At 35.5% G+C, this 25,006-nt stretch overlaps 2 protein-coding genes across 3 annotated transcripts in view; one reads left to right on the forward strand and one right to left on the reverse strand.

Moving 5' to 3' along the window:
* Positions 1-8,236, reverse strand: part of LOC148952098 (EF-hand domain-containing protein 1-like) — a 174,624-nt gene extending 166,388 nt beyond the window's left edge. The window contains exon 1 of the mRNA XM_089088845.1: positions 8,062-8,236. Within this exon, the coding sequence (XP_088944971.1) occupies positions 8,062-8,216 (155 nt within the window). The 5' untranslated portion in view covers positions 8,217-8,236. The remainder of the gene's footprint in view (positions 1-8,061) is intronic.
* An 8,462-nt stretch (positions 8,237-16,698) lies between these two features.
* The window catches only part of LOC148952099 (uncharacterized), a 644,245-nt gene continuing 635,937 nt past the window's right edge, over positions 16,699-25,006 (forward strand). For both annotated transcript variants that reach the window (XM_089089541.1, XM_089089542.1), the window contains exon 1: positions 16,699-16,799. In XM_089089541.1, coding sequence (XP_088945667.1) covers positions 16,726-16,799 — 74 coding nt within the window. In that variant the 5' untranslated portion in view covers positions 16,699-16,725. The remainder of the gene's footprint in view (positions 16,800-25,006) is intronic.

The following is a 25,006-nucleotide window of genomic DNA, read 5'->3' on the forward strand; positions in this document are numbered from 1 at the left end:
ATTTAACTTTAGGAGTGCCAACTCGAGTTTCTTCTTGCAAAATGTTTAAAACTATCATTTTACGTGCTAGAGCTCATTAAAATCACTACATTTATCTATTGTAATTTGGTTAATTTATCAAATTTAAAGCGGGCTATAATAGTCAGGCCCTTACGGAGGAGGATCTTCGAACCTTTGCCCTCTTCCCCAATGTAAAGGTCTGTGCGATTGTTATCATATTTTCCTTATATATTTGTCACTTAATTCGCCTTTTATTTTAGAAATCTACTAACTTGGCTCTATCAAAATAAGTATTATAGCATTATGATTAGCATTATTATCAACAGGCTTTCCTAAACTATGGGCCACGATCCGAAATGGGGTCGCGTAGCAAAATCATGGTGTCGCCAGAGATTTTAAAGTCAAATATTTAAATATTAAAAAGTCAAATATTTATAACACCCTACAGGAAAAGACATATATTTTAAACTTGAGGAATTTTTAAAGACTGAATGTCTAGAATGGAAAAATTGATATGGAATATGCACAGATGGTGCAAGAGCGATGACGGGCAAAAGCATTGGTTTTAAGTCATTTTTTCAAGCTATTGATTATGACAATATAACTTTTACTCACTGCCTTATTCACCAAGAGGCCCTTGCAACAAAAAATTAGCACCATAATTGAACGATGTGCTTCAGAATGCTGTTAAGATTAGAAATTTTATTAAGAGCCATGTCCTCAACAGTCACTTATTTTCACATCTTTGTAAGGATATGGATTCCGTCTATACAACTTTATTATTACATGCAGAAGTAAGATGGTTGTCAAGAGGTCAAAGTTTAAGAAGATTATTATTATTATTAAAAGACGGAACTGAATTATTCTTAACCGAACGAAAATGTGAAGTTGCTGCTTTTCTTCAAAAGCACTTATGGCTATCCAAGCTGAAATTGAAAATTTTATTAAAAAGATTAAAATTTAGAAAGATAGGATAGAAAAAAACCTTCGAAATATTTTCCAGTGTCGACAATTTTATAATCGAGAGAAATCATTGTAAAACTTATATTGCAAAAAATTATTGTAGATCACTTAAAAGCGCAAGAAACATAGTTCCGTACATATTTCATATTAAATATTGATTTCAAAAAGGCAGCTTGGATTCAAAATACGTTTTGTATTGATTTAACTGAGGTTGATCACATGTCATTTAAAGCTCAAGAGGAATTTGCTGAGCTTTCGAGTGATTTATACTTAAAACTACAATTTCCAAAAAAGCCCTTGTCTGAATTCTGGATCAAAACTAGAACTGAATTCCCCATAATCGCAGATATGTCACTATATGTTCTTCTGCCATTCAACAGCACATATTTAGGTGAAGTTACTTTCTGACCTTTAACACATATCAAACCACAATATCTTTTGTCAGTAAAAGATGTTGAAGAGGTTTTACGTCCAGCAGTATCAGACATTCACCAAGATTTAACTTGTTATGCAATAAAAAACAGGCACATCAATCTCGCTAAAGTTTTTCATTTCATTTTAATTTAATATTTACCACCCAACGACTGCGTTCGAACATAGCCGACTCGATTGAACTAAGATGGTCAGAATTTTCTTTTATTTGTGTTATTTTAAAAAATGCAATTTTTATGAAAAATAGGGCATATAATTCTTGTAAATATAATAAAGACAATTTTTCAACTTTTGTGAAATTTTTTTATTTTAGTTTTTTGTATGTTTCTAAACGAATTCTAAAACTATATATTTTCATGTGTACATGTATATCTAATAAATGCATCATCAAAAGATATTTATTTGTCTTTCAATATTAATAAAAAAAAAAAAAAAAAATTATATTTATATGGGGTCGCCAGGAAACTTGCAATCATAAATGGGGTCGTGAATGAAGAAAGTTTAGGAAGCCCTGCTCTACAATATAAACTTAGCTTTAGTAGCAATTTAAAATATTAGGCATGCTCACATCCAAAGAAGGAAGCAGTGGGTGTGTAGAAAGGAGAATAGCGATGGCGAGGAGTTTTTTTATGCTGTCCAAAAGGTTTAAAAAATGGGAAGATAATTACGGAAGATCAATTCAGAACTGAATTGAAATTTGTAAGCATTATAAGAAATGTCAACGCTTTGAAAAATTGCAAAATTTGAGAAAAATATAAGATTATATTCCATCGTTTACGTCTATCAGAGGCAACGGACTAGCACAACCTTAGTTAAGAGTGACACGCCTTATCCTTTTATTTTTTTTAACCTTATCGTCCGGAAGGTTTGATCTTAGAAACTTGGGAGAGCTTAATCGATCGTTTGGTTTTAGAAACTTGTAAGATAGCTTATTCGATCAGAAATTAAAATTTCTAATGACATTTGAATGGTAAAAACTAATTACAGGCTGAACAGTCTCCTTCTTTGTCATTCTTGTCCAAGGTCATATCCAGGATTTTTCTTTCAGAGGGTGGTTACAAAAAAAAACTTTTAAAAACGCATCAAAATTTTTTTATATATTCAGTTTTGCTACGTTTTAACGAGTCGGAAAAAAATTTCGGGAGGAGGGGGGTCTACCCCCCTAAACCCCCTCCCTGGATACAGTCTTGCTTGCCCCAAGGGGCCTTCATAAAACCCCACGGTTTTAGCTAAAAATTTTGAGTCGGATATCATTTTGTTCAAAAATGTCCAGTGGTCTAAAAACTATGTCTTTGGAGTCAACGCGACCCATAAGACCCCAGGGGCAATGACTCTGAATTATGTAAATGCATATTGTTCAGAATTATGTAAATTGATCGTTGTTCGCAAATATATTTCAGTAGAATGATCTTTGGTGCCCGGTAAGCTTGGAACTCTCAGGGACCGTTTGTTGAACCAAAATTTTCCAGTTTCCTAAGGGCGTCCTCCAAAACTGATATGCGTATCTTGAGAATACTTCGATGGATCGAGTTGGAATTTTCATTGAGTGTTGGGCTGGGGCAACTGGACCTCGGATTCACGCTTGGGAGAGGGTACAGGGATAAGGTAAAAGAAACTACGTATTCAGGTCATCTACGTATTCAAATAGGATATCTGCAATATCTCGGGAACGGCCCCCTCCTCTGTCAGCAAGATTTGTAGACATATAATTAACCAAACACTGCAAAAAACTATTGGTTATCGAATATTTTAAATGAGTGTTCAGATTTTAATAAAAATTTAAATAGCAATCCACCCTATTAGTCCTTAGATAAAAAAAAAACTGAGAAAAAGCCTTACAAATATCTCTGCAATTAACTGATGATAAAACTACGTCTGGCAATTAAATAAACAAAAGAAAAATTTTAAAATACATTTTCCAAAAAGAAGATTCAAATTAAGGTAATGAGTTCAAAGACCTAAAATTAAAACCTAAAATAAGCAGAAAATAAATACTTAATATGTTAAACTTAAAACGAACAGAAATTACTATAGATGAATAGATGAAACCTAAAACTGACATAAATTAAAATAAATTGTCAAATTGTACCTATAAATAATAAAAGTTACCACAATTTCAATCGTTGCAGCTTTGCCCTCAGCGTCATTTGTGATGTCATTTATGATGTGCTGTAATTGATTAGCGTCGGGGTTTTATCCTTTTTTCCTGTTGTTGTTTCGAGAAATAAAGACCAAACCGTTTGAAGTCCATGTCCTCTTGCAGCATAGCACAAACGTCACTTAAGCCTTTGAAAGTATTTACGAAGTGGTCAGTTCCACTCTTATTTATGTCAGCTCTTATTTTTAAACCTTAGTTAGCACTGTGACTTTTTGTTGTTGTTGTGTCGTTGTTGGCGTCATGATAAAATAAAAGAAAACGCACTGCTCTAAATAGAAAGAATTGAGACAAAACGTCGTACTTTAATTTAAAGAGCGCGGTATCGGGGAGGGGGCAGCCCTCCTCATATAAGGAATATTTTCTATCCGTTAAAATTTTTAATGTCGCTCCTTACTTTAAGTAGAAAAAACTTGTTTTTTTTTATTTTTTCCGATCGATTTTATTAATTTCCGATCATTTTTCAAATTTTAGAAAATCCTAGAAAATTCACCCTCTCCGTGGAAAATCCTACCCACGAGAGATTCCTCCGTAAGAAGTTCTTCCCACGTAAAATTATTCGGTACTCCTTTAGTATACCTACCCTTTTATATATCTCAAACTGGAGACGCGATGAAATCCCCGTTTTTACGGGATGATTCAATACACCGCTGTAGAGAAATACAATGTATAGCGTGGTTTTAATTGCGTATACGATATTTAAAGTGTTGTTTTTTGGGGTTTTGGGGGTAAAAAGGTACCTTGGTTAGGTTAGGTTACGTATTTAATATAAGCTATGCTTTGCCCCCCACCCCCTAATGTGCAAATATATAGCCCAAATTTGTTTCTAAACTATTATATAGTCATCCTATTTTATTTTATTTCTTTAGCATTAACCAAACTAGCAGTATATAAAAGAGTAGGTATACTAAAGGAGTACCAATTATTCCGACGGGAAATTACCCCCCCCCCCCTGAGAATTCCATCCTCGCTACGAATTACCCCTAGAAAGTTTCTTGCTTAGGACTCCGCCAGAAAAATACTCCTTAGCATACTTTCATTTGAAGAAAGACTTATTTTTATTTAAGTTCTGGTCCTTTTAAGGTCATGGGTGAATCCTCACTGTCAGGAAAATATTTCCCCGAAATCCCTCCCCTCAATGGAAAGTTCCATCCGCAGAAAATTTCCCCGTGAAAAATTTCTCCTGGTGATAATTCCTCACGGAGAACTTCTCCCATGGAAAATTCCACCCACGTCAAAATCCCCCTGAGAATTCCAACTCCACTCAAAAATATCTCCGGACAATTCCCCAAAAGCGTCTCCACATGTAAAATGGGATCGCCAACGAGAAAGTAAGACAAATAAAATGAATTTCAAATATGAATCCTGGCTAATACCCCCCGTGTAAAATTTCCCCTAGAAGTTCACCCCATAAACTTAAATCTTAAAGGGTAATTCACCCTGTAAGAAATCTGTCCCCAGAAAATATCCCCCCCCCCCGAAAAATGTCGGCATACTTCCCTATAATAAATACTATATGCAAACAATTGGTAAATTTCACAACTTGCGGCCCTTCCTCCGGTAGTTCTGGGTTGTCGAAGGGGGGGGGGGTCATGTCATCTTCAAAGACATAGTTATTGTACTTTTTAACTATACTGAACGAAACAGCCATCTCAAAATTTTGATCAGACGACTTTTGGGGGAAATGGCTTGGGAGGGGGCTAGTTGCCCTCTAATTTTTCGGCTACTTAAGAAGAGCACTAGAACTTTTAATTTTCGTTTGAATGAGCCCCGTGCGATTTTCTAGGACCATCGGTTCGGTACGATCACCTCTGGAAAAAACAAACAAAAAAGCAAACAAACAAATATGCATCCATGATCTTTTTTCCGGCAAAAAATACAAAATTCCACATTTCCGTAGATAGGAGCTTGAAACCTCTACAGCAGGTTTCTCTGACACGGTAAAGCTGTTGGTATGATTTTCATTAAGATTTTTTACTTTTAGGGAGTGTTTACCTCTTTTTCCGAAAATGCAGCAAGATTTTCTCAGGCCCGTAGCCTCTGATGGGCAACACTAAACTGAATACTATATTGAGTACTATACATTTGGAATCAGCATAATCAGTCAATTCTTTAAGTATATTTATTGGTATCAAAAGTCGGATTTTTAGAGTTCCGGTTAATATTGAAACGCGTCGCTTCTTACTTTTACTTCTAGGATTGAATAATTAAGATATTCAGCTTTGAGTAAATAGATGAAGCCTAAAATGAACGAAGATGTTTACAAACACTAAAAGAAAATTTAAAATAAACAGGGAAATTATCATTAAACCTAAAAAACCAGGTAGTTTTGAACATGTAGGGAGTAAAGAGTTTGGTAACTGTACATCATTTATAGAACACAATCAGGAGATAACTAAGACACCGCAAAAATTGCATCTTCAACTGGAGGGTATCTGAATAGAGAAAAATTACCATTTATTTGCTTTAGACTGAAACATTCAATAATGTACCCAATTTTCTATTATATTGTGGAAATAGCAACAAAGGTGGTGTTAAGTTTTAAGTTTTAAGGCAATATAGTAAAGTACTAACTGATGCTTGGAACGTTTTAAATTAAAAACGTTAAATTTGAGTCAGGAATAATAGAACAAGGTTAGTTTTAAGAATACAGAATACTTTTTCACTCTAAGGAATGTGACATCCTTTGCATTTTTTTCTAAGAAAAAATTCTTTTTTGGAGTTTTCCTTTTTTAAAGTCTTTACTTTTGAAGGATTGACAACTACGTCATCCAGTCGATGGTAAAGAAACAAATTCCAACTGTTACCCCCCTCAGAATTTTTATCCACAAAGGCTACTATAACGCTTCAAGTTAACCTATGAATGTAAATTTAGTTTTTGATCGTTTTCAGCTATAAGCCTGCTCTTTACTTTTTATTGATAAAATTCTTTTTTTTAATTTTATCAAGTACAAGGCCCATATATAACAAGAAAGTTCGACAATACCAGATTTTTCTAAGCTTGGGATCCAATATAAAAGTTTTGTTCAAATGTGTTTGACTTTTTCAAATGTGTCATACTGATGTCTGGATCCCAGGCCCTTCAATTGCACATGCCCTGTGGAAATATTTCTTATTTGCCCTTTGTCAGGGGAATATAGGGTCAAATGTGGAATACTTGACATTGCCGTTTTTTTTTTCTTCCCTTGAAAGTTCAGATAGTCAGTTGACCTTAATCTGAACAGAGAACCTCGATCATTCAGTAGGAAAGTAAAATGAAAACAAAGCATGATCTTGAGTGACCGAGGAAGGTGACTTTTAGACAATCATTGCTGAAAGAAACAGAGTAAGATAGTTGAGAATCCTTTAACCTGTTCCTTGTTGAAAAGAAAGCCTAATTCAAAAATGATTTAATATTAGTGGGGTGCCGAGAACTCGGCACAGAAATTGTTCGTTTTTGTTTTGTTTTTTCTTATGCAGAATTTGAACATGCTGTAAAAAGTTTGCTTTGGCCGGCTGTTTTTGGGCAATAATCTTTTGAAGTTTGTTCTTTTCCACTGTTTGGGTGTTTCGGATTTTGCTTTTTGATTGTTTTTAGTTGCCATTTAAAAAATATTTCTTTTTCAGTTGAGCACGTAAGATAATAAAATATAACCAGAGATTTTTCACAAACATTATTTTTATATAGTGGTATTTTGAATTATTGTGTTTCAAAAAAAAAAAAAATCGAAAAATTGTCCTGCCAAACCTGTGAACAACATTTCTGATTACATTTGCATACACAGAAAGCATATTTTATATATATATATATAAAAAAAAGTACATAATATATCAATTTCACGACTTCTCTTTCATTTGAAAGGTGTTTGAGCTGCGCGAAATAAAACTTTCGGGAATGGATCGAAACCATAAAATTAGGGTCTGGAAAATGTTATGAAGCTCTTACAGCCACTACTTCCCTACTTATAAGGCTCTATAAAATTTGAAATTTTGTACTTCAACTTTGGCGCAAAGCATTTCCTATGATTTTAACTTCGTTCTATGGCAAATTTCAGCTTTTGTTCAAAGTTTGGGCTCATTCTTTAAGAATATTTTATACTTTGCAAGTAGGGAATAAGCGGAGATATGAGGTTGAAAACGGCGTTCCTGACCCTAATATACGCTGCAGATCTATTTTCATTAGTTTCATCTACCTTGCACAGCCTTGTTAGTACTTCATGCAATGCCAGTGTCTTTGAAGAAGGAGGATTGTATGATGAAGTTGGGTACGTGTAAACAGCTTCACATACCTTACTTTTTGCTTTAGAATGATCTTGGAATATTGAATTCACGTAGCACGGACTTCCCGAGTTAACAAAAAGCTATTAAACTATAGTTAAAGCAAGATATGAATTTTAAAATAAATTTGAATACTTAGCTACCTAAAGAATTGTCGGATAAAACAATGAATGAGATAATTTCATAAAATTTGCAAAATATATTAATAGTTTAGGGATTTAGGGGGTCATTTCTAAATTAAAAATCGGCGTTACCTTGATTGCTCACTATATAGAGCAGTGTCGACATGAGACACGTAGTGAGACCAAGGCTGTTTACCTCCTATCTGCCCATAAGGTCCAATTAAATCCTCTACAGCGATAGGCACACCACTTTTATACTGAAAAATCTGTTTTCTAATTCGTCCCATTTCACTAATCAAGCAGCCTATATTCCTTAAACTCCAGTCACTATTGTTTCTGCCAACATCGTAAATCGTCATGGCAACAAATAATTGATGCGATGCGAATGATTTCATCCTGAAAAGATTAGGTACATCTCTTTCTGGGGACGAAAGTGCATTTATCATGGGCAGCGCAATACCGTTGCTTAAATAAAGAGTGATGTAGGCACATTGTATTCTTATTAAAAAAAATTTCACCAAAGCACTTCGTACAGAAGGAGTTGTCGTAGAAGCATCGGAAGGAGCTGATTCGATTGGAAATTGACAGTTGTAGACCTCTTTTCAAGCGTCAAAAGTGATTGGAGGGCAATCAACCTCCCTCCCATGTCCATCAATTTTCCAAACACATACCACCACTACCATTACTACCACTACAACTACTGCATCTGTAACAAGTACTACCAAGGTTGAGGAGGTTGAGGAGGTACTTGTATGCAATAGTGCCGACCACTCAAGTTGTTCATCCATTGACCCACTGAAAACCAATTTCTTTCGCTTGTTTCTTTCAGCTTAGCGTCAGACAAGACAAAAGCAAGTGACAGAATAAATGGGAAATATATAATTTGGGCTATATATTGACAAATTAGGGGGGGGGGCGGAGGTCAAGCATTTGGACAGTGTCAAGTCAGAAAACAACTCTTACTTCATAATATGCAGAGTAATTGTAGCTAACACATTTTGCATGCAGACCCATCATACTTTATACCCCCCCCCGTATGTGCAAATATATAGCTCAAATTTGTTTCTAAAGTATTATTTTTGATCATACTTAGGTATATTTCATTGGGGTTAACCTACCTTCACTTTTTGAGTGGTCGGCGCTATATTATACAAGTACCGCTGAAGATATTGAAGTGAAAATTCTTAGGAAATATTGAGGGGAAAGTCGACAAAAGGACGCATCGGTAATATGTTTGGAGTGGCTTACCGTATCAAGCTGAAATTTCCAGGACAGTATGAGGGGGTGTTCAACTGACCAAAACGCAACATGTGCATGCTACTACTGCTATTAATACTGCTGCACTACTACTAACACAATACTACTAATGCTACTACTGCTTCTCCTACTACCACTACTACTACGATACTAGTAGCCTACTATTAAGGTTAAGGGTATGAAGATGAAAATTTGACAGAATATTGAGTGGAAATTTGCACTAAATCCAAACAAGCTATTTGCATGTAGATTGTTAAAAGGGCATATCTCAAGAATGGATTAGGGTATTAAGTTGGAACTTTCAGGGAAAACTTAAAGGGGAAGATCAATTGACCAAAAGGCAATATGTGCACGCTACTACTAATACTACAACCACAAATACTTTGACTACTACTAATACTTCATTTACTATTTATATTGCAATGACTACAGCAGTATGTGTGCTACTAAGCATAGACAGTAGGACAGTTGTCAACGGAAAATGGCTCATATCCCCCCTGAGACCCTTGCCCCCCAAGAGTCCTGTGCCCCTTGGCCCTCAATGGCCCAGTGCCAACCCCAACTTTATTTTGCAAGAATTTTCAACTTTTTTTCATATTTTTAAAAGAAATTGTGTATACTTGTAACAAAAAATAATGTTATGAAGTTTTTTGGGACTATGAAATGAAAAGGGTATACGTTTGTTAGTCGCGATTCAAAGTTGTTCAATTTTGTGCTTTTTTGTTTCTTGGACACCTAAAATGCCTTAAACTGTGAGATTACGTCACTCGATTACTCCACTCGCTTCTAGGGGACCAATCGGAGATCGTACTAAGCGTTAGAGACACAACGTTTTTCAAACGTTAGAGACACACGGATAGGATTTTCTAAGTCAGAGACTTATGAACGATATTTTCAAAAGTCAGAGACAGGGGAACGGGTTTTTTTTCAGCAACTCAAAATGCATTTGATTGTGAGATAAAATAGACATAGACATAGACATATTTTATTAAACTTACTCTTTTTAGCACTAAAAGTACTAATACCGAGGGTTTTTACAAACACGACAAAGTCAAATAACAAATACGACAACAAAAAATGAATAAAACCATATTACTTTTCTTAGGATTTATTGACCATGTCTGTAAAAAAGGGGACAAAGGAATTCTGGTAGCGAGTTATACGGCTCGTCACTGGGTTAATTAGATAAATTGTATTTCATACAAATATAAACAACACAAATAATTAAATAAAGCCAACAGGGAGCTAAACTCGAAAGGGAGGCTAACAATTATTACAATGAGTTCAAGTGCACCAAAAATAAAGATAAAGAGTTGGGCTTTTATTGTCTCCGGGTACGGGACGTAATGGGGGCTAGCGGGGGCAGGATCGTCCTGTGTTTGCTGCTACGGGGCAGGAATTGGCCAAACTGGCAAATAAGTCTCTGGCGGCGGTTAAAAAGCGACTCGAGACCAAGAACCTTAAGCGCATTGTCATAGGTAGGGAAGGCCTGACCCAGCATAATCTTACAAGCCCGTATTTGGATAGCTTCGATATCTTAACACACTACAGCACTCAACTGTACACTAGGGTCCCACACTGGGCACGCATATTCAATGATGGGTAGGATATAAATATTGAAAGCAACCCTAATGAAATTTTCACTCACCCCTAATTGCTTCATCGTAACCATTGACAGCAGTAGTGCATACGCTTTCCGCACAAGTTCACTTACGTGGTTGGTTAACTTATAATCAACGGAGAAGACTACGACATTCATTTTCTCACTGTCAACTGTTTTAAACAAGGTAGGTGGTTCCTGAAAGTCCGATCTAAGAGGGTTGAAACGCAACACCTTGTACTTCTATTCATTGAGGGTAAGACTAGCTCGCTCGCATTCATTCTGAAAAACCGTGGGTAGACTAGGATCAAAAAGGGGGTGGCCTTCTAGTATATACTTGAGTTAGAATGACAGATCATGAACGACTTTATATCTGTCCTTGAAAGTACTCAGGATGAAGTTAGTCACAGCGAGGAAAATAATTCCGGCTAGTTTAGTGCCCTGAGGGGCACCTCAAGTGATTGGGGGAAATCCAGAATTTGAATCGTCTTCGCTAAGAGTGAAAACGCACTGCTTCCACTGGGAAAGAAAATCAGCAACTAGATGCAGCAAGTCACTTTTGGCGCCCATTTCACTTAGGTTATTGAGAGCGATAATATATTTGATGAGATCGAAGGCTTTTCTGTAATCACCGAGGGCCAAGTCTACGAAGCTTTTCCCTTTCTCGAGCCACGATAGAATGTCATCATATAGACGCACTAAGTAAACTGACGTGTTGGAGCCACTGAGGCCTCCGTACTGGAAAAAGTCTATATTTGGTTCTATATCACTCATCAGCAGTCTTGCAACGAAGGTTTCTGTTACCTTGGCTATGCAGGGAGTCAGCGAGATAGGCCTTAAGTCATCGCATGATTTTGGCTGGGATTTCTTAGGGATCACTTTGATGTAGGATTTTTTCCAGGGGTTGGGAAATTTGCCGAGTGTTATCCAAAGGTTGATGATACTAGCGAGAGGGGTAGCAAGAGAGGGCGCAAATTAACTAAGGAGACGCACTGGGATTTCTCCAGGATATGAGGAGCTACGAGTTTTGAGCTTCAGTAGTACTGTGCACACTTGATGGGGCTCAACTGACGGCCGTTGTTCACAAGGTGCACTAGTGTCAAGGACCAGGGGCAAATCTCCAGCATTTTTATTGGGGGGGGGGGGGCCAAGAGAGGTCCATATCCGGATCAAAGGTCCAGGCAAAGGGCATGGAATTTATAATAATATTTTTCTTCAAATTATTGGGGGGGGGGGCAACTGCCCCCCTTGCCACCCCCAAACGACGCCCCTGTCAAGGACTGCAGCTAATTCCACGTGTGAGAAACTCGTGTAAGTGGTGCAAATACCAGAAAAAAAACCATTAACCTCAGTAGCTGTTAAGTAAGTGTCGTACTCTTTCAGGATTTTTAAGTGAGGATCACGGGTTTTACCTTTTAACCTTTTCAGAGAATCATGCCATTTTTTGCTGTTACTGAATAGGGTAGGATTAACTAGGTTAGATGCGTAAGTTCTTCTGGCTTTGCAACTAAGAACAACGACTTTGTTGTACAATCGAGCATCATGCGAATGACCCCGTTGTTTGATAAGGGATTTAATCTCAAGTGTGATACAGGGTCTTCTAGTATAAGATCTATAGACTGTTTTCGTTGACAAGCGCTCCTTGTATTTTTTGTACAAAACGGAGTTGAAAAGCTGAGTCTTCTTGTCAAGATTCTACTCATTTATGATTCCCGAGATATAATGTTGGCCGATCCAGCGTCTGAAAGAAAAAATATTTGACTCAGTGGTGGGGCGCACGACAAACTGTGTTCGTTTCGGTCTTTTTTGTCGGAGCTTTTGATCTCCAAAGAACAGTAAAGTGATCAGATTTTCCTAGTGCACTCAAACAGACCGGGTCGGTGTGAAACTCGTAAGAATTAGTTAGGATCAGGTCCAATGTTCCACTGGCTATATGGGTAGGAGATTTTACAACATGTTTGAGTCCGAGGCTGTGAGTCAAGTACTGTTTGTTAGTTTGGTTAAAATCGCCACACACAGCGATGGCCGGGCAACTGAAATTGGTACGGCAATAGTTTACTCCTTTCTGGAGGTGCAAAGTCAGTTCTTTACGATTTCTGGCACTTTCAGGGTAGTAAACTGCCACTAAAACAACGCAAGAGAAATGGCGAGGTAGTGACTTTGGCTTTGTGCAAATCCATAGAAACTCATGGTCTAAATGATATAGATCATCCAAGAACCGATAAGTAATGTCTCCTTTGCAGAAAATAGGCACGCCTCCACTGTTACGGTTTATGCCTCTGTCTTCTCTTGTTAAAAATCTAGCGGCGAAGCCATCGACTGAGCAATTTTGTTTTGGTCACATTCCAGCATTCGGTAATTGCAGCAATATCTATATTATTTTGCCGCAGGACAGTTTCAAGTTCATCCATTTTGTTAGAGAGGGATCGGGTGTTACAGAGCAACACATTGGGCATTGCTCTCTTCAGACAAGGTGGTTGAGGTCTTAGTACTGGTGGTGGGCAATACGTATAGTTGATAGGTGAACTAGCAGCTGCCGGAAGGAGTAAAGGTGGGAGCTCCGTGAGTTGAATCGAGACAGTGTTGTGGTTGGTCGAAGGGCACCGGTTGTTTGTGCGTGAGTGTGTCTCAGTCATAATAATAGATATTCGTAGAAAATCAATGAGTTTCCACCTTCTGGCCTTAACGCCTGCTCTATGTCCACGCCTTTTTTTATGTCTCCTTTTACGCGCATTGCGGGAGTACTATGCTTCAAATTGTAGTAAGTCCAGCGAACATAAAACCGCTAGTATAGATGGCGCCAAAACGGTTGAATTTAATTTGCTAAGTGATTTTTGCCGAATAATCTCAGCGGAGGCGTCAATCTTCCTGCTCATGGTAGCTAAAACTAGCATGAAAATCACTGAAAAAGTCTATATGGTTTTCTACTCGTAAAAAAATTGCCTTCGGCAGGATATGAACCTGTGACCTTTCGAGCGGAATTTAAACACACTATCCACTGCGCAGCGTAGGCTTTAGCAGGATAAAGCTAGACTAAAATATTGGCCTGTTTTTTCGAACGGTGCAAGAGCCGTCTATATGAATCCAATTGCAATTACAATCTTTTGAAGTAAATTTCACAGCAAACCTTGAGAAAAAGTCCTAATAGGTAGTAAAAATGGTTGCTGAAAAATCACTGCTAAGGTCTATATGGTTTTCATTTAGCAAAAGCAGGAACGACAGGGCACAAATAAAACTAAACTAAGATTATGGCCTGCATTGCCGAATGGCGCAAGAGCCATCTAAATTAGGATAAATCACTCATTTATTCCACTCTACCTCTCCAAGGGACCAATAGGAGATCGCTTTAAGCGGGAACACGCTCTAAAAGAATACATTTTTTTTAGCGCAAGCTACTTTGTCATCAGTAGTGTGAGAGTTAATAGAAAATGGAAAATAAAATATTTCAAGAAAGTCTGTGTACATGATAAAAGTTATCGTATTATTGACTGCTCTTAAAAACAAATATCTGAGCTATGAAACAACCCATAATGGTGACATCATTAGAAAAGTTTGTTGTGATATCGTGAAAGTGAGAGATTAAATGTCAGTGGAGTACCAAAAAAGTTCAACTGTTATAATGGCATATATACAAGAGTAAGAATCCTAGAAAAGTTGGTGCTCAAAGATAATATAAGCTTAAAACAAATAGTTGACCATGAGGACAAGCTTCTTCCTTATACTTCTGGTAATAGGCTACCGATTGACAAATCATATAATCATCGTTCTGGTACCAGCACTCAAATGAAAGCAAGGAGAAAAAGACAGGCGTACTGCTGCAGTTATGTCATAAGCCATATTTTATCTACATGTTGGAACTGTTACCTTTAGAAACATAATGTAATAATAGACTATGAAATCACAAGTAAAATAAGAAGGAAGTCGGCAAATGAGAACCCTAAGGAATATAAAGACGCATTGGTGAAAAGTAAATCACATGCCAATATTAACAGTGCTATTGAGAATATAAAAACAGACACAATCATTGAACCCAGTAACAGCAATGATGGAACGTATAATGAGCTTCTAGTTGAAACCACAATAAAAATTGTGTATGACTCAAAATAGAATAATGAATATAATACTGGTTATGAAGTAAGAAAAGAGAATAAGTGTCATGTTAAGAGAGAACATGTTTAGCTATTTCATGGAACGGATTCTAAAACATCCAAAATTGTTCAATGATATTTATAATATGTAATTTTGTATATGACATTGTTTCATTAAAAATTTTCCTTTGAATTTTGTTTTGGTTAATTTATTCTAAGGACATTTTTATATTTTTCAAGTCAACAGAAACAGTTTTATTTCCAGACAACGGAACAGTTTTTCTTAAGGACACTCGAGTCCGTAGTATTAATTTTAATTTTAAAAAAATTAATTTTAATTTTAAAATATTAATTTTTTTTAAGTATAGAAACATACCAAAAGAATTTTTTTCCAAAGTTAGAGACACACGAAAGGAATTTTCAAAAGTCAGAAGCTTATGAACAACATTTTTAAAAAGTCAGAGACAGGTGAAAGGGATTTTTCCAAGGCCAGAAATGTGCGAACCGATTTTTTTCAAAAAGATAGAAACATGCAAACACAATTCTGTCGAAAGTCAAAAACGCATGAATGGGATTTTCAAAAGTCATTGATACATTAACGGGATTTTTCCAAAGTCAAAACGTAAAATAACGATTTTTTCAAAAATGCAGATAAATGAAAACACTTACGTTCTTGTACTTGTTGCATGTTCAAGCTGCATCTAGGCTCATCGTGGCACCCAGCAGACGAGGACTATGCTCGTCGGAATAAGCTTCATTCTTGACTGGATTTCCCTTACAGCCTCTCAGTTCATCCTTCTCATTTCCAATTTTAAGACAGGACTTGCGGATGGCTATTTAAATTCTATAAGCATTCGCGATCCCTGTTTTTTGTCTCCTTTGCTTATCTAGCTAGTAAACTTAAATATAAATTACAGCAATAGACCTAAAATTCCTGAAAGGTTTGAATTCTTGAAAGAATCCGTTCCCGAGGGGACGAGCTGATGAATTAATTAACAGAGCTGGCTACAATAAGTATAACAGAGGGGGGCAACATTGCCAGGTATAATTGATGAAGTTGCCGATTCGCAAAATGTCTGCCGTTAAAAAGTCAATGATGAAATCTGTTTTTGCTGGCTGGTAGGATTACGTGCTTTCTAGCTCCTATGTTTGTTGCCAACATTCTTCTTGTGCAGGATACCACCAAACCACATTATTTATAAGACGGATGAGAGTGGGAGTTGCATGAAAGGAACCAGGGAAATAAGGTTTATTACGGTTTGTCTGGTATTTCAGCTGAGGCTTGACCCACGACAATTTTCCAGAGAAAAGAAAATATATAAGAAATTTACATCATTTGAGTTTTTTTTTAGGCTAAAGTATACCATTAACAATACCAGCTGTGGTATGGGGATTAAAGGCATTCAAAACCATACAGGATTCGATTTGAGGACGAAAACCTCATATTGTAGTAATTCATTCCAATGGAAAATCAGATAAAAGCAAAAACAAAAGATTATGAAAAGTAAAGGTAAAGTAGCAGTAAATAATTAAAAAGGATCTTGTATATCCACAAAAAGGATTTTAAGAAATTCAAATTCCATTTTTGGTATAAATTCTCTTTCTTCTTACAGCGGTTGAAGACATTTGAAAAATATAATGTCTTTCCTCATGCTCGTGATGTCCAATGTATCTTATTGGTGCATAGCCTATTATTGACCAAAGTTTTCTGGTGAATTTTTGGATAAATGCTGGTGAATTTTGGGGTTTTTCTGGTGAAATATTTGTGATTGTTTTGTCTATTCCGGCAATTCCAAGCGTGTTCAAAGGCAACACTTTTGAATGTTGAGAGCATTATATCTAAAAAAAAACATGGTCAGCAAAATAGTACTATTTACCAAGCCTACATTGTCGGTTTTAAGGCATTTAAAAACTACTAATAAGCAGTAAGTTATATATCCAATATTGCTTAATATTTTAATTTTTCAGGTGGTTTGGGGAGCATAAGTGATTCACTAAGCTGGCTTAGGCCTATTGCCTTGAAATAGCCTAGGTTAGGCCTACCCCAGTTACCTTAAATCACGTTTTATGGAGATAAAGTAGTGTATAGATTCCTGTAGAGTATATAGCTGGTAGTATTTCAAGGTTAGGGTCATCCTTCCCAATTTTCCCTTCTATTTAGCAATTGCCCAGTCTTGATTGACTCCTTTCTTGAGGACTGGATAGTGGCTTAAGATAGGTTTATCCTTGGTGGAACAGGACAGATACAGACTACACACAAGTTCTAGCTTACCCATGAATAAATTTAAGTGCTATTAATATCTTAGGCCTAGTTCAATATCATTAATTAACTTGGAAAGCTGCTGATTTAGGCCTTGGTGAATAAATGGTAGGCTATATTTCTGATTTCTACACTAATTTCATAGCTAAAAGCTGAACATGCCATTCAATGCACCTTTTTGTCTTTTCCAAAATGTACTAGGCCTAATCACTAAATGGGCATATGTAGCTTCTTCTCTAGGGGGTGGGGGGCAGTCAATTCTGTAATGAAGGGCCAGAGGGGGCAGGGGGCTGAAGTTTATTGGCAGTTCACAAAACCTTTCATTGCCAGCAAGTTCTATCATACCTATGAAATCTTTATTAGGCTAATAAGTAATCACCAAAAATCATAAATCATTGATAAGCTCCAGCATTAATCAATCTTCTTGGATTAGAGCTAAATCTGGTAAAATTCTACTTTAGTTACTTTTACCTATCTTGGAAAAGGGTGAGGTTAGGAAAATGAAACTTTCAGGGATGGGTCTACAGGCTAAAATATGTCCAGGCAAGGTATTTTGAAGTACTTATCTCCTCTCCTTCTGCCTCCAGAGGATCCCGAAATCTGCCTACATGACAGGTCTATACCTATTGAAATTTTGACAAAACAAAATCTAACCATAATTTTTAGTTAGGCTATAAGTTTTTTTTTCTCTGGCTTTAGTGCTGAGAATGCAATTCCTGTTATTTGAGAAGTAGTTTAAGCCATATCAATGTTAATTGTCAATATTTCGGAAATGTATTTGCATATCTTTAAAACTTTATAAATCAGGATTGAGCAAAGTTGTGAAGCTGAAAACAATTTTGTTGGACTTCATTTTAAGCAGAAGATCTATTTTACAAGGTTTCACTTTTATAACACACAGATTTTTAAAGGTCATCAAAGGTCAGGACCCTCTAGAGGGAGAAGGAGTGGAGGTAGGTATTTCAAAATACCTTCCCGGGACATACTTTAGCCTGTAGATCAATCCCTGAAAATTTCATTTTCCTAACCAAACTCCTTTCCAAGATAGCCAGAAGTAGCTAAAGTAGAATTTTACCCTAAATCTTTCCAACACATTATGGATAATTGTTTCCTGTTTGACTTTTATTCTGTCATTCCAGCTGTTTATTTCCAGCTTTTTCAACTGTCTACCTTTTATTGACTGCTTTTTTTAGCCATCTATATTTTTCAACTGCTTTTTCATCCATATCTAGTGTAAATTTGAAATTCTAGGGAGGGGGGCAGCTGTCCCCCCCTGTACACCCATGAATCACTAACATGTGTCAGTTAAGTGGTTAGCCACTTTGGTAAATTTCTAGTAGGCCACATAATTTAGCTAAGATGAAAGTGAAAATGTCATTTGTTGCTTTTTTTGCTCTTTCATTATTCAAGAATTACTTCTGGGACTAATTGCATTTTAAGCCCTTAGAGGGGCCCCAAAAATATTCCATTTTTGTAACCACACAAAGAAGTTATCAACACTAATTAAGTTATTGAAAAGTGGTTAAAAACATATCACTAGTTTATAAATAGGTTGTTCAAGTGTAACATATTCCAAAAATACTTATTTATAACAAATCAAACCTTTATTAGGCAACTCAAATATAAACTGTTTTCCTACCATTTCAAGTTCTTTGAATACCAGCAACAAAAATAGAGCTGAATTTTGTGATTCAAAACTTTCCTGTCAACAATTCAGGGTATATATTTGAACATTAGGGGGTGGGGTGGGTAAATTCCATGGCAAATTTGTAGTTGGCCATATAATATAGCTAGGATGAAAGTGAAAACATCATTTGATGCTTTCTTATGCTCTTTCATTATTCATATAAAATACTTACAAGAACCCTTTAAGGGCTTAAAATGCAATTAGTCCCAGAAGTAATTCTTGAATTATGAAAGAGCAAAAAAAGCATCAAATGACATTTTCACTTTCATCTTAGCTAAATTATGTGGCCTAATAGAAATTTACTGCTGCTTCTAAAGGAAACATTCTAATAATATGTAAATAGTACCATTAGATTCCTTTTTTATTTTTTTTTACAAATATCATAAATCACTACTAATAAATAAATAAAACTGAAAGCAAGTAGAAAATACTATAATTAACCAAGTTAAACTAAAACAAGCAAAAGCTGTTTTGAAGAGGAGTAGAGCTAATGTCTCTTGTATTTTCTAAAGACCAGAGTATAACTTTACTGAATAAAACAATTTTTATTTAAGTGTATGTTTTTTATTCCTAATAACATCAAAAAATGACCATAATAACCAATATTTCTGAAATAAACAACTAAATATAGATTGAAAATTTAATATATAGCCTACTGATAGCCATTCTTATAAGTCACAACACATTTGGATATACTTAAGTTATTAAAAAGAAAATATTTATAATTCGTTTTGTTTTCAATAAAATACAAATAATGTCCTGGTCTTTAAAAGGCACAAGCAGCATTTGCCCAATTCCTCTTTGTAGTAGTTTCTGCTTGTTTTAAGTTTGACTTTGTTCTTACCTTGACTTTGTAGAACTCTATTTCTGCTTACCTTTGGCTTAATGTAGCTCTTTACTTCTCTTCAAAAAACCTTTTTTGTGGAAAAGGCTTTTAAAAATTAATTTCTGTTTGTGTTTTGAATTGACCTGGTCTTTTTTATTGGTTTAGAAGTGAATATTTTAAATTAGTTTGTTTTTTTTCCCATAAGAATTCAAATTTTGGCTGACTATTTATATGCTAGATAAAATCTAGGACAAATTTTTAATAATAGTTGCACTATAGTACTTTGGATAGAAGGGCATGGGAAATGATGTTCAAACAAATGAGTTGAAAATTTGCTTAATATTTAGGGTTCTATAGGGCTGATGTAAATCTAACCCCTGTCATGTTACAATCTTGAACATAGACAACTATAAATCTATCATCCTCCTCCACATGCCCTGAAAGTTTCAACTTGATTCCTTTTACTTTTCATGAGTGGTTGCAGACACACCTTTTTGACAGCTTTGGATATGCACAGTGTCTTTTAATTTAGTTCAACTTCCCTCTCAACATGTCATGATGGTTTTAACTTAATACCCCTAGCTGTTCCTAAGATATTGGAGATATACCCTTTTCACAATATAGGATGTAGCTAATTTCATTTGATTTAGCTTAACATCCTCAATAACATACCCTGAAATTTTAACATAATAGCCATAGTTTTTTCCTGGGATAATGCAAAGACACCCTTTTGACATTCTGTATGTACATACAATGAAGAGAACACTGCCTTTCCATCATACAAACAACAGAAGGTAAAGCCATGAGGAATTAATTTAAGACAGTGGAATTTGTAATACCTTAAATAAATATTTTGGCTCTATATCCAAGGGCTGTCCTCAGCAAAACACATAAAAATATAAACAACAGGTTATATTACAAAATAATTAGCCAATACCAATGAACCTGAATAAACAGACACCTTTTAAGTTGGCTGCCAAAAAGCAAGAATATAAATAAAAAGATGCCCTTGGTTTGTTTTTACCTTAATGCTTTCCTTCAGTCCTGCTTGAACTTCCTTGATGTAAAGATTCTAGGACTGTTTTAATTTTAGTTTTAATGACCACTCTTTATTGTAAGTCTTATTTTATATTTTAAATGTTTTAAATTACTCATTTAATATTCATTTAAGGATGAAAAGTTTCACTCTATTAAATTATTTCCTTCTTGTTTTACCTGCTAAAACTCGAAACTTTGACAATAAAAAACAAATTTTGAAAAAAGAAGTTTTTCCAAAAAATTTAAAGGCCATATTAAATTTAAGATCAGAAGAAATAAAAACCTACAATAACTCAAACCCACAACAACCTCAAACTACTATTACAGAATAAATAAAACAAAAAACTAACAGAAATTAAATAAACAATTGTTGCAAAAAAACATACAACAGGTACTAATATAAATGGATACATAAAGCTCAAAACAAGTAAAGTTTAAATTGATATGAAAATCAAGGTTAAAACAATTTTTTTTTTGTTGAATTATAAATAAAACCCAAAATGAACATAAATTAGCCCAAATAAACAATCATAGTAAACAAACCTATAACAGGTACCAATATAAATGAATAAATAAATCTCAAAACAAGTAAAACTTGGATTGAATATGCAAATCAAGCTTAAAAAAAAAAAAAATTGCTACAAACAAGAGTTTTGGTACTGCCTCCCTCCCTAAATGTAAAAGTCTAAAACCTACTGCATCATTGGCACTTTACTGAAAACTGTATGTGTCTTAAACAGTCTTGGAAAGACCTAATAAAATCAAACTGAATATTTGAAATATAGTGACATTAATTTTTGAAAGCTCATCAGTTCAAGAATTTATTTCACTGTAATTTTTATTTTCAATGCTGTAATGAATAGAAAAGAAAATATTTGTAATATAATTCATTCATATTAGTACACTGTTTTATGATTTCTTTGCTATGATTGTTTATTTAATTTCTCTTCATTTTTGGTTTCATTCCTTATTTGATAGTAGTTTGTGGCTGGTTTGAATTTGAGTTATTGTAGGCTTTTATTTCTTCCAATCTTAAGTTTAACACTGCCTTTACTTTTCTTTGAAAAACTTCTTTTTCAGAGTTTAAAAAAAAAATTAATTTCTGTTTGCTTTTGAAGGCCAAAGTTTCAGGTTTTTCAAAATTCAAAATTTTAAAATAACTTTTTTTTTCAAAAATAAGTTCCAAAATAGAATTATATGTGCCTTGAAAAGTCTTGGCAAGAACTAATAAAATTAAACTGTATATTTGATACATTATAATATTAATTACTGAAGGCTCATCATTTTATTTCACTGCAATTTTATTTTATTTTCATTATGGTAATAAGTTCAAACAAAAATATTTGTAGTATAATTCCTTTAGGAAAGCTCCAAATATGCAGTATGCTTTCTGCTTTTACTGTTAGGGAAATGGGCAGTAGCAAAACTCTTATTTGAAGAGAAAACTGTTGGTGTCTTGAACAGTTTTTGAAAAGCTAATAAAATTAAACTGAATTTCTGTGATTTTTTGAATAAAATATAGTTAATAATTTTTTTTTTTGGGGGGGAGTGAGGTCGATCCATGGAGGGAGGTTCTGGGGTCAGCTGCCATAATTTTGGGAATAAAATATCGTTAAATATTTTTTTTCGGGGGGGGGGGGGCTGAGCCATGGAGAGAGGGTCAGGGGTCAGCTCTCATGATTTTTGAATAAAATATCATTAATATTTTTTTTGGAGGGGGGCATGGAGGGAAGGCCAGGGGTCAGCTCCCATGATTGTTCAAATAAAATGTCATTAATAAGTTTGCTGTTAATTTTTTTTCCGGGGGGGGGGCATGGAGGGAGTGCCAGGGGTCAGCTCCCATTGTTTTTGGAATAAAATATTGTTAATAATTCTTTTTTTTTTTGGGGGGGGGGGTGTTGGGTCATGGAGGGAGGGCCAGGGGTCAGCTGCCAGGGTTTTTGGAATAAAATATTATTGATTTTTTTTGGAAGGGGGGGGCATGGAGGCAGGACCAGGAGTCAGCTCCTATGGTTTTGGGATAAAATATCATTAATAGGTCTAATTTTTTTTTAGGGGGGGGGTCGGCCATGGAGGGCTAGGGGTGACTTCCCTTAATTTTCTGAATGAAATATTGTTAATATTTTTTTTAGAGGGGGGGGGGGTCGGCCATGGAAATAGGAACAGGGGTAAGCTCCTTTAAATTTTGGAATAAAATATTGCTAAAAAGATTTTCTTGAGTGGGGGTGGGGGTCTTGCTTATGTGATCTTTGAACTATTTTAAAAACCCTCACATAAAAACTTTGTATGGCCCCAGTTTCTGAAAGTGTTATTTTCTAGTTGCATTCCAATCACTTTTGACTCATAAAAAGGCACTAGAACTTCAGGTTTTCAATCAAATAAGCCCCCCTCCGAAGTTTATATGGCCTTATAGCCTATACTATAGACTATGCTAATGTGTTGCCTCTGATTGTTTTTGGACACACATAGTATCTTCTGATTCAGTTTCATGCCCCCCTCAACTTCCCCTAAATGTTTCATTTTAATATTCTATTCTTTCCTGAGATATTGCATTTGTGCCATTTTGACAATCTGAATGGAATTAAACTCTTTTGATTTAGCAGTGGTAGTAGTTGTCACTGTAGTAGTAGCAGTCACAAGTAGTTCCAGTTAAGAGTTACAAATAGTCACAGTTGTGGTTCCAAGTAGCTGCAGCTGAATTCCCAAGTAGTTGCAATCACTAAGTCAAGTAGCTCCAAGTACTTGAAGTTGCTGTTCTAAGTAGCTGCAGATGCAAGTAGTTGTTGCAGTTGTAGTTGCAATCACAGTTCCAAGTTGTGGCAGTTGCAGTCAAAAGTAGTTGGAGTTACAAGTTATCAGAGTCACAATTTGTTGCAGTAACAAGTATTTCCATTCACATTTGGAAGCAGTAACAAGTTGTCACAGTTGTAAACAGTTGCTGTCATAAATGGTTGCTGTAGCATAAGTAGTATCTGTAGTAGCTTCGAAAGATTCAATTTATTACCCCCAGCTGTACATAGGGTATTTTGATTTGGTTCAACATTCCATGAAATTTTCTGCTTAATATTAGTAGTAGCAGTAGTAATGATAATAGTATAAGCAGTAATAGTGTACACTTATAGTGTGTTTCAATTTAATTTTTACATCTCCATAAACTTCCCCTGACAGCTTCAACTTAATACCTTTAGCTGTTCCTTGGATATTGCTGATAGCTCCCTTTTACATCCTGTATGCACAGAGTGTGTTTTGGTTTAGTTCAACACTCCCTGAAGTTTTCATCTTAGTGTCCTTAACTTTAGTAGTAGGAGGAGTAGAAGTACTAGCAGTAGTAGTATGCAGCTAGCACCTTTTGGTTGGGTCAACATTTACCTCAACATACCCTGTCAGTTTCAACATAATACTCTAAGCTGCCTTTGGGCTATTGTATATAATTCCTTTTGACAATCTGCATGCACATAGTGTATTTTGATTTGGCTCAATAGTCTCCCTAATTTTCCCTGAAAGCTTTACCTTAATGCTCTTAACCTTTTTGGAGACCATGGATCAAACCTGCCTTATCACCATTTCCAAATAATAAATTCTATATGTAAACAATAGGGAAAATGTATATCTTACAGCCCCTGCCCTAAGGGCTGGGGGGGTCACGTCATTCCCAAAGGCATTATTGGACCTTTCAACTATGTTGAACACAATGGCCATCTCAAAATTTGGTCAGATGTCTTTAGGGGATGAGCAGAAAAAAGGGCATGGGAGGGGTGCTGGTAGCCCTCCAATCACTTTTGACTCTTGAAAAGGCATTAGAACTTTCAATTTCCAATTAAATGAACCCCCTACAAAGTTTCTACAACAACTCCCTCCATGCAAAGTGGCTTGGTGAAAAGAGAATAAAAAATAATGCACTGAACCCACTTCACTATTCACTTATATTGTGCTGCCTATGAAATAATATCTATCAGGAATTCTGACAGCTACCTTAATACAATCATAGTTATCTTGTTCCTAAAAGTGTAGTGCTTCAATTTACCCACACCCCCTCCCCTCCCTCCATTGGATAAATATACAATCCACTCAGCATACATAAAGCATATTTTTCAGTTGTACAGCTCTTTCCTTCTTCATTGTTTTATTCGTATTCGTTTCGTATTCGTTTAATCAAATAGCTTTCGTAGCAAACAAAACTGAACGCTAAATTATGCTATTTTTACAATGCATTTAAGAAAAAAAATCACTTATTTAATGCACTAACAAAATATGGTACAAAGGAATTGGCAAATATGTTTGTTTGGCACTTGACGGGTTGCAGTCTGTTCTGATGCCTGGT

The sequence above is a fragment of the Artemia sp. Qi Xiang Cuo genome, chromosome 5 (genome assembly GCF_049724085.1).
Source record: "Artemia sp. Qi Xiang Cuo chromosome 5, ASM4972408v1, whole genome shotgun sequence".
In the NCBI taxonomy this organism is placed as follows: Eukaryota; Metazoa; Arthropoda; class Branchiopoda; order Anostraca; family Artemiidae; genus Artemia; species Artemia sp. Qi Xiang Cuo.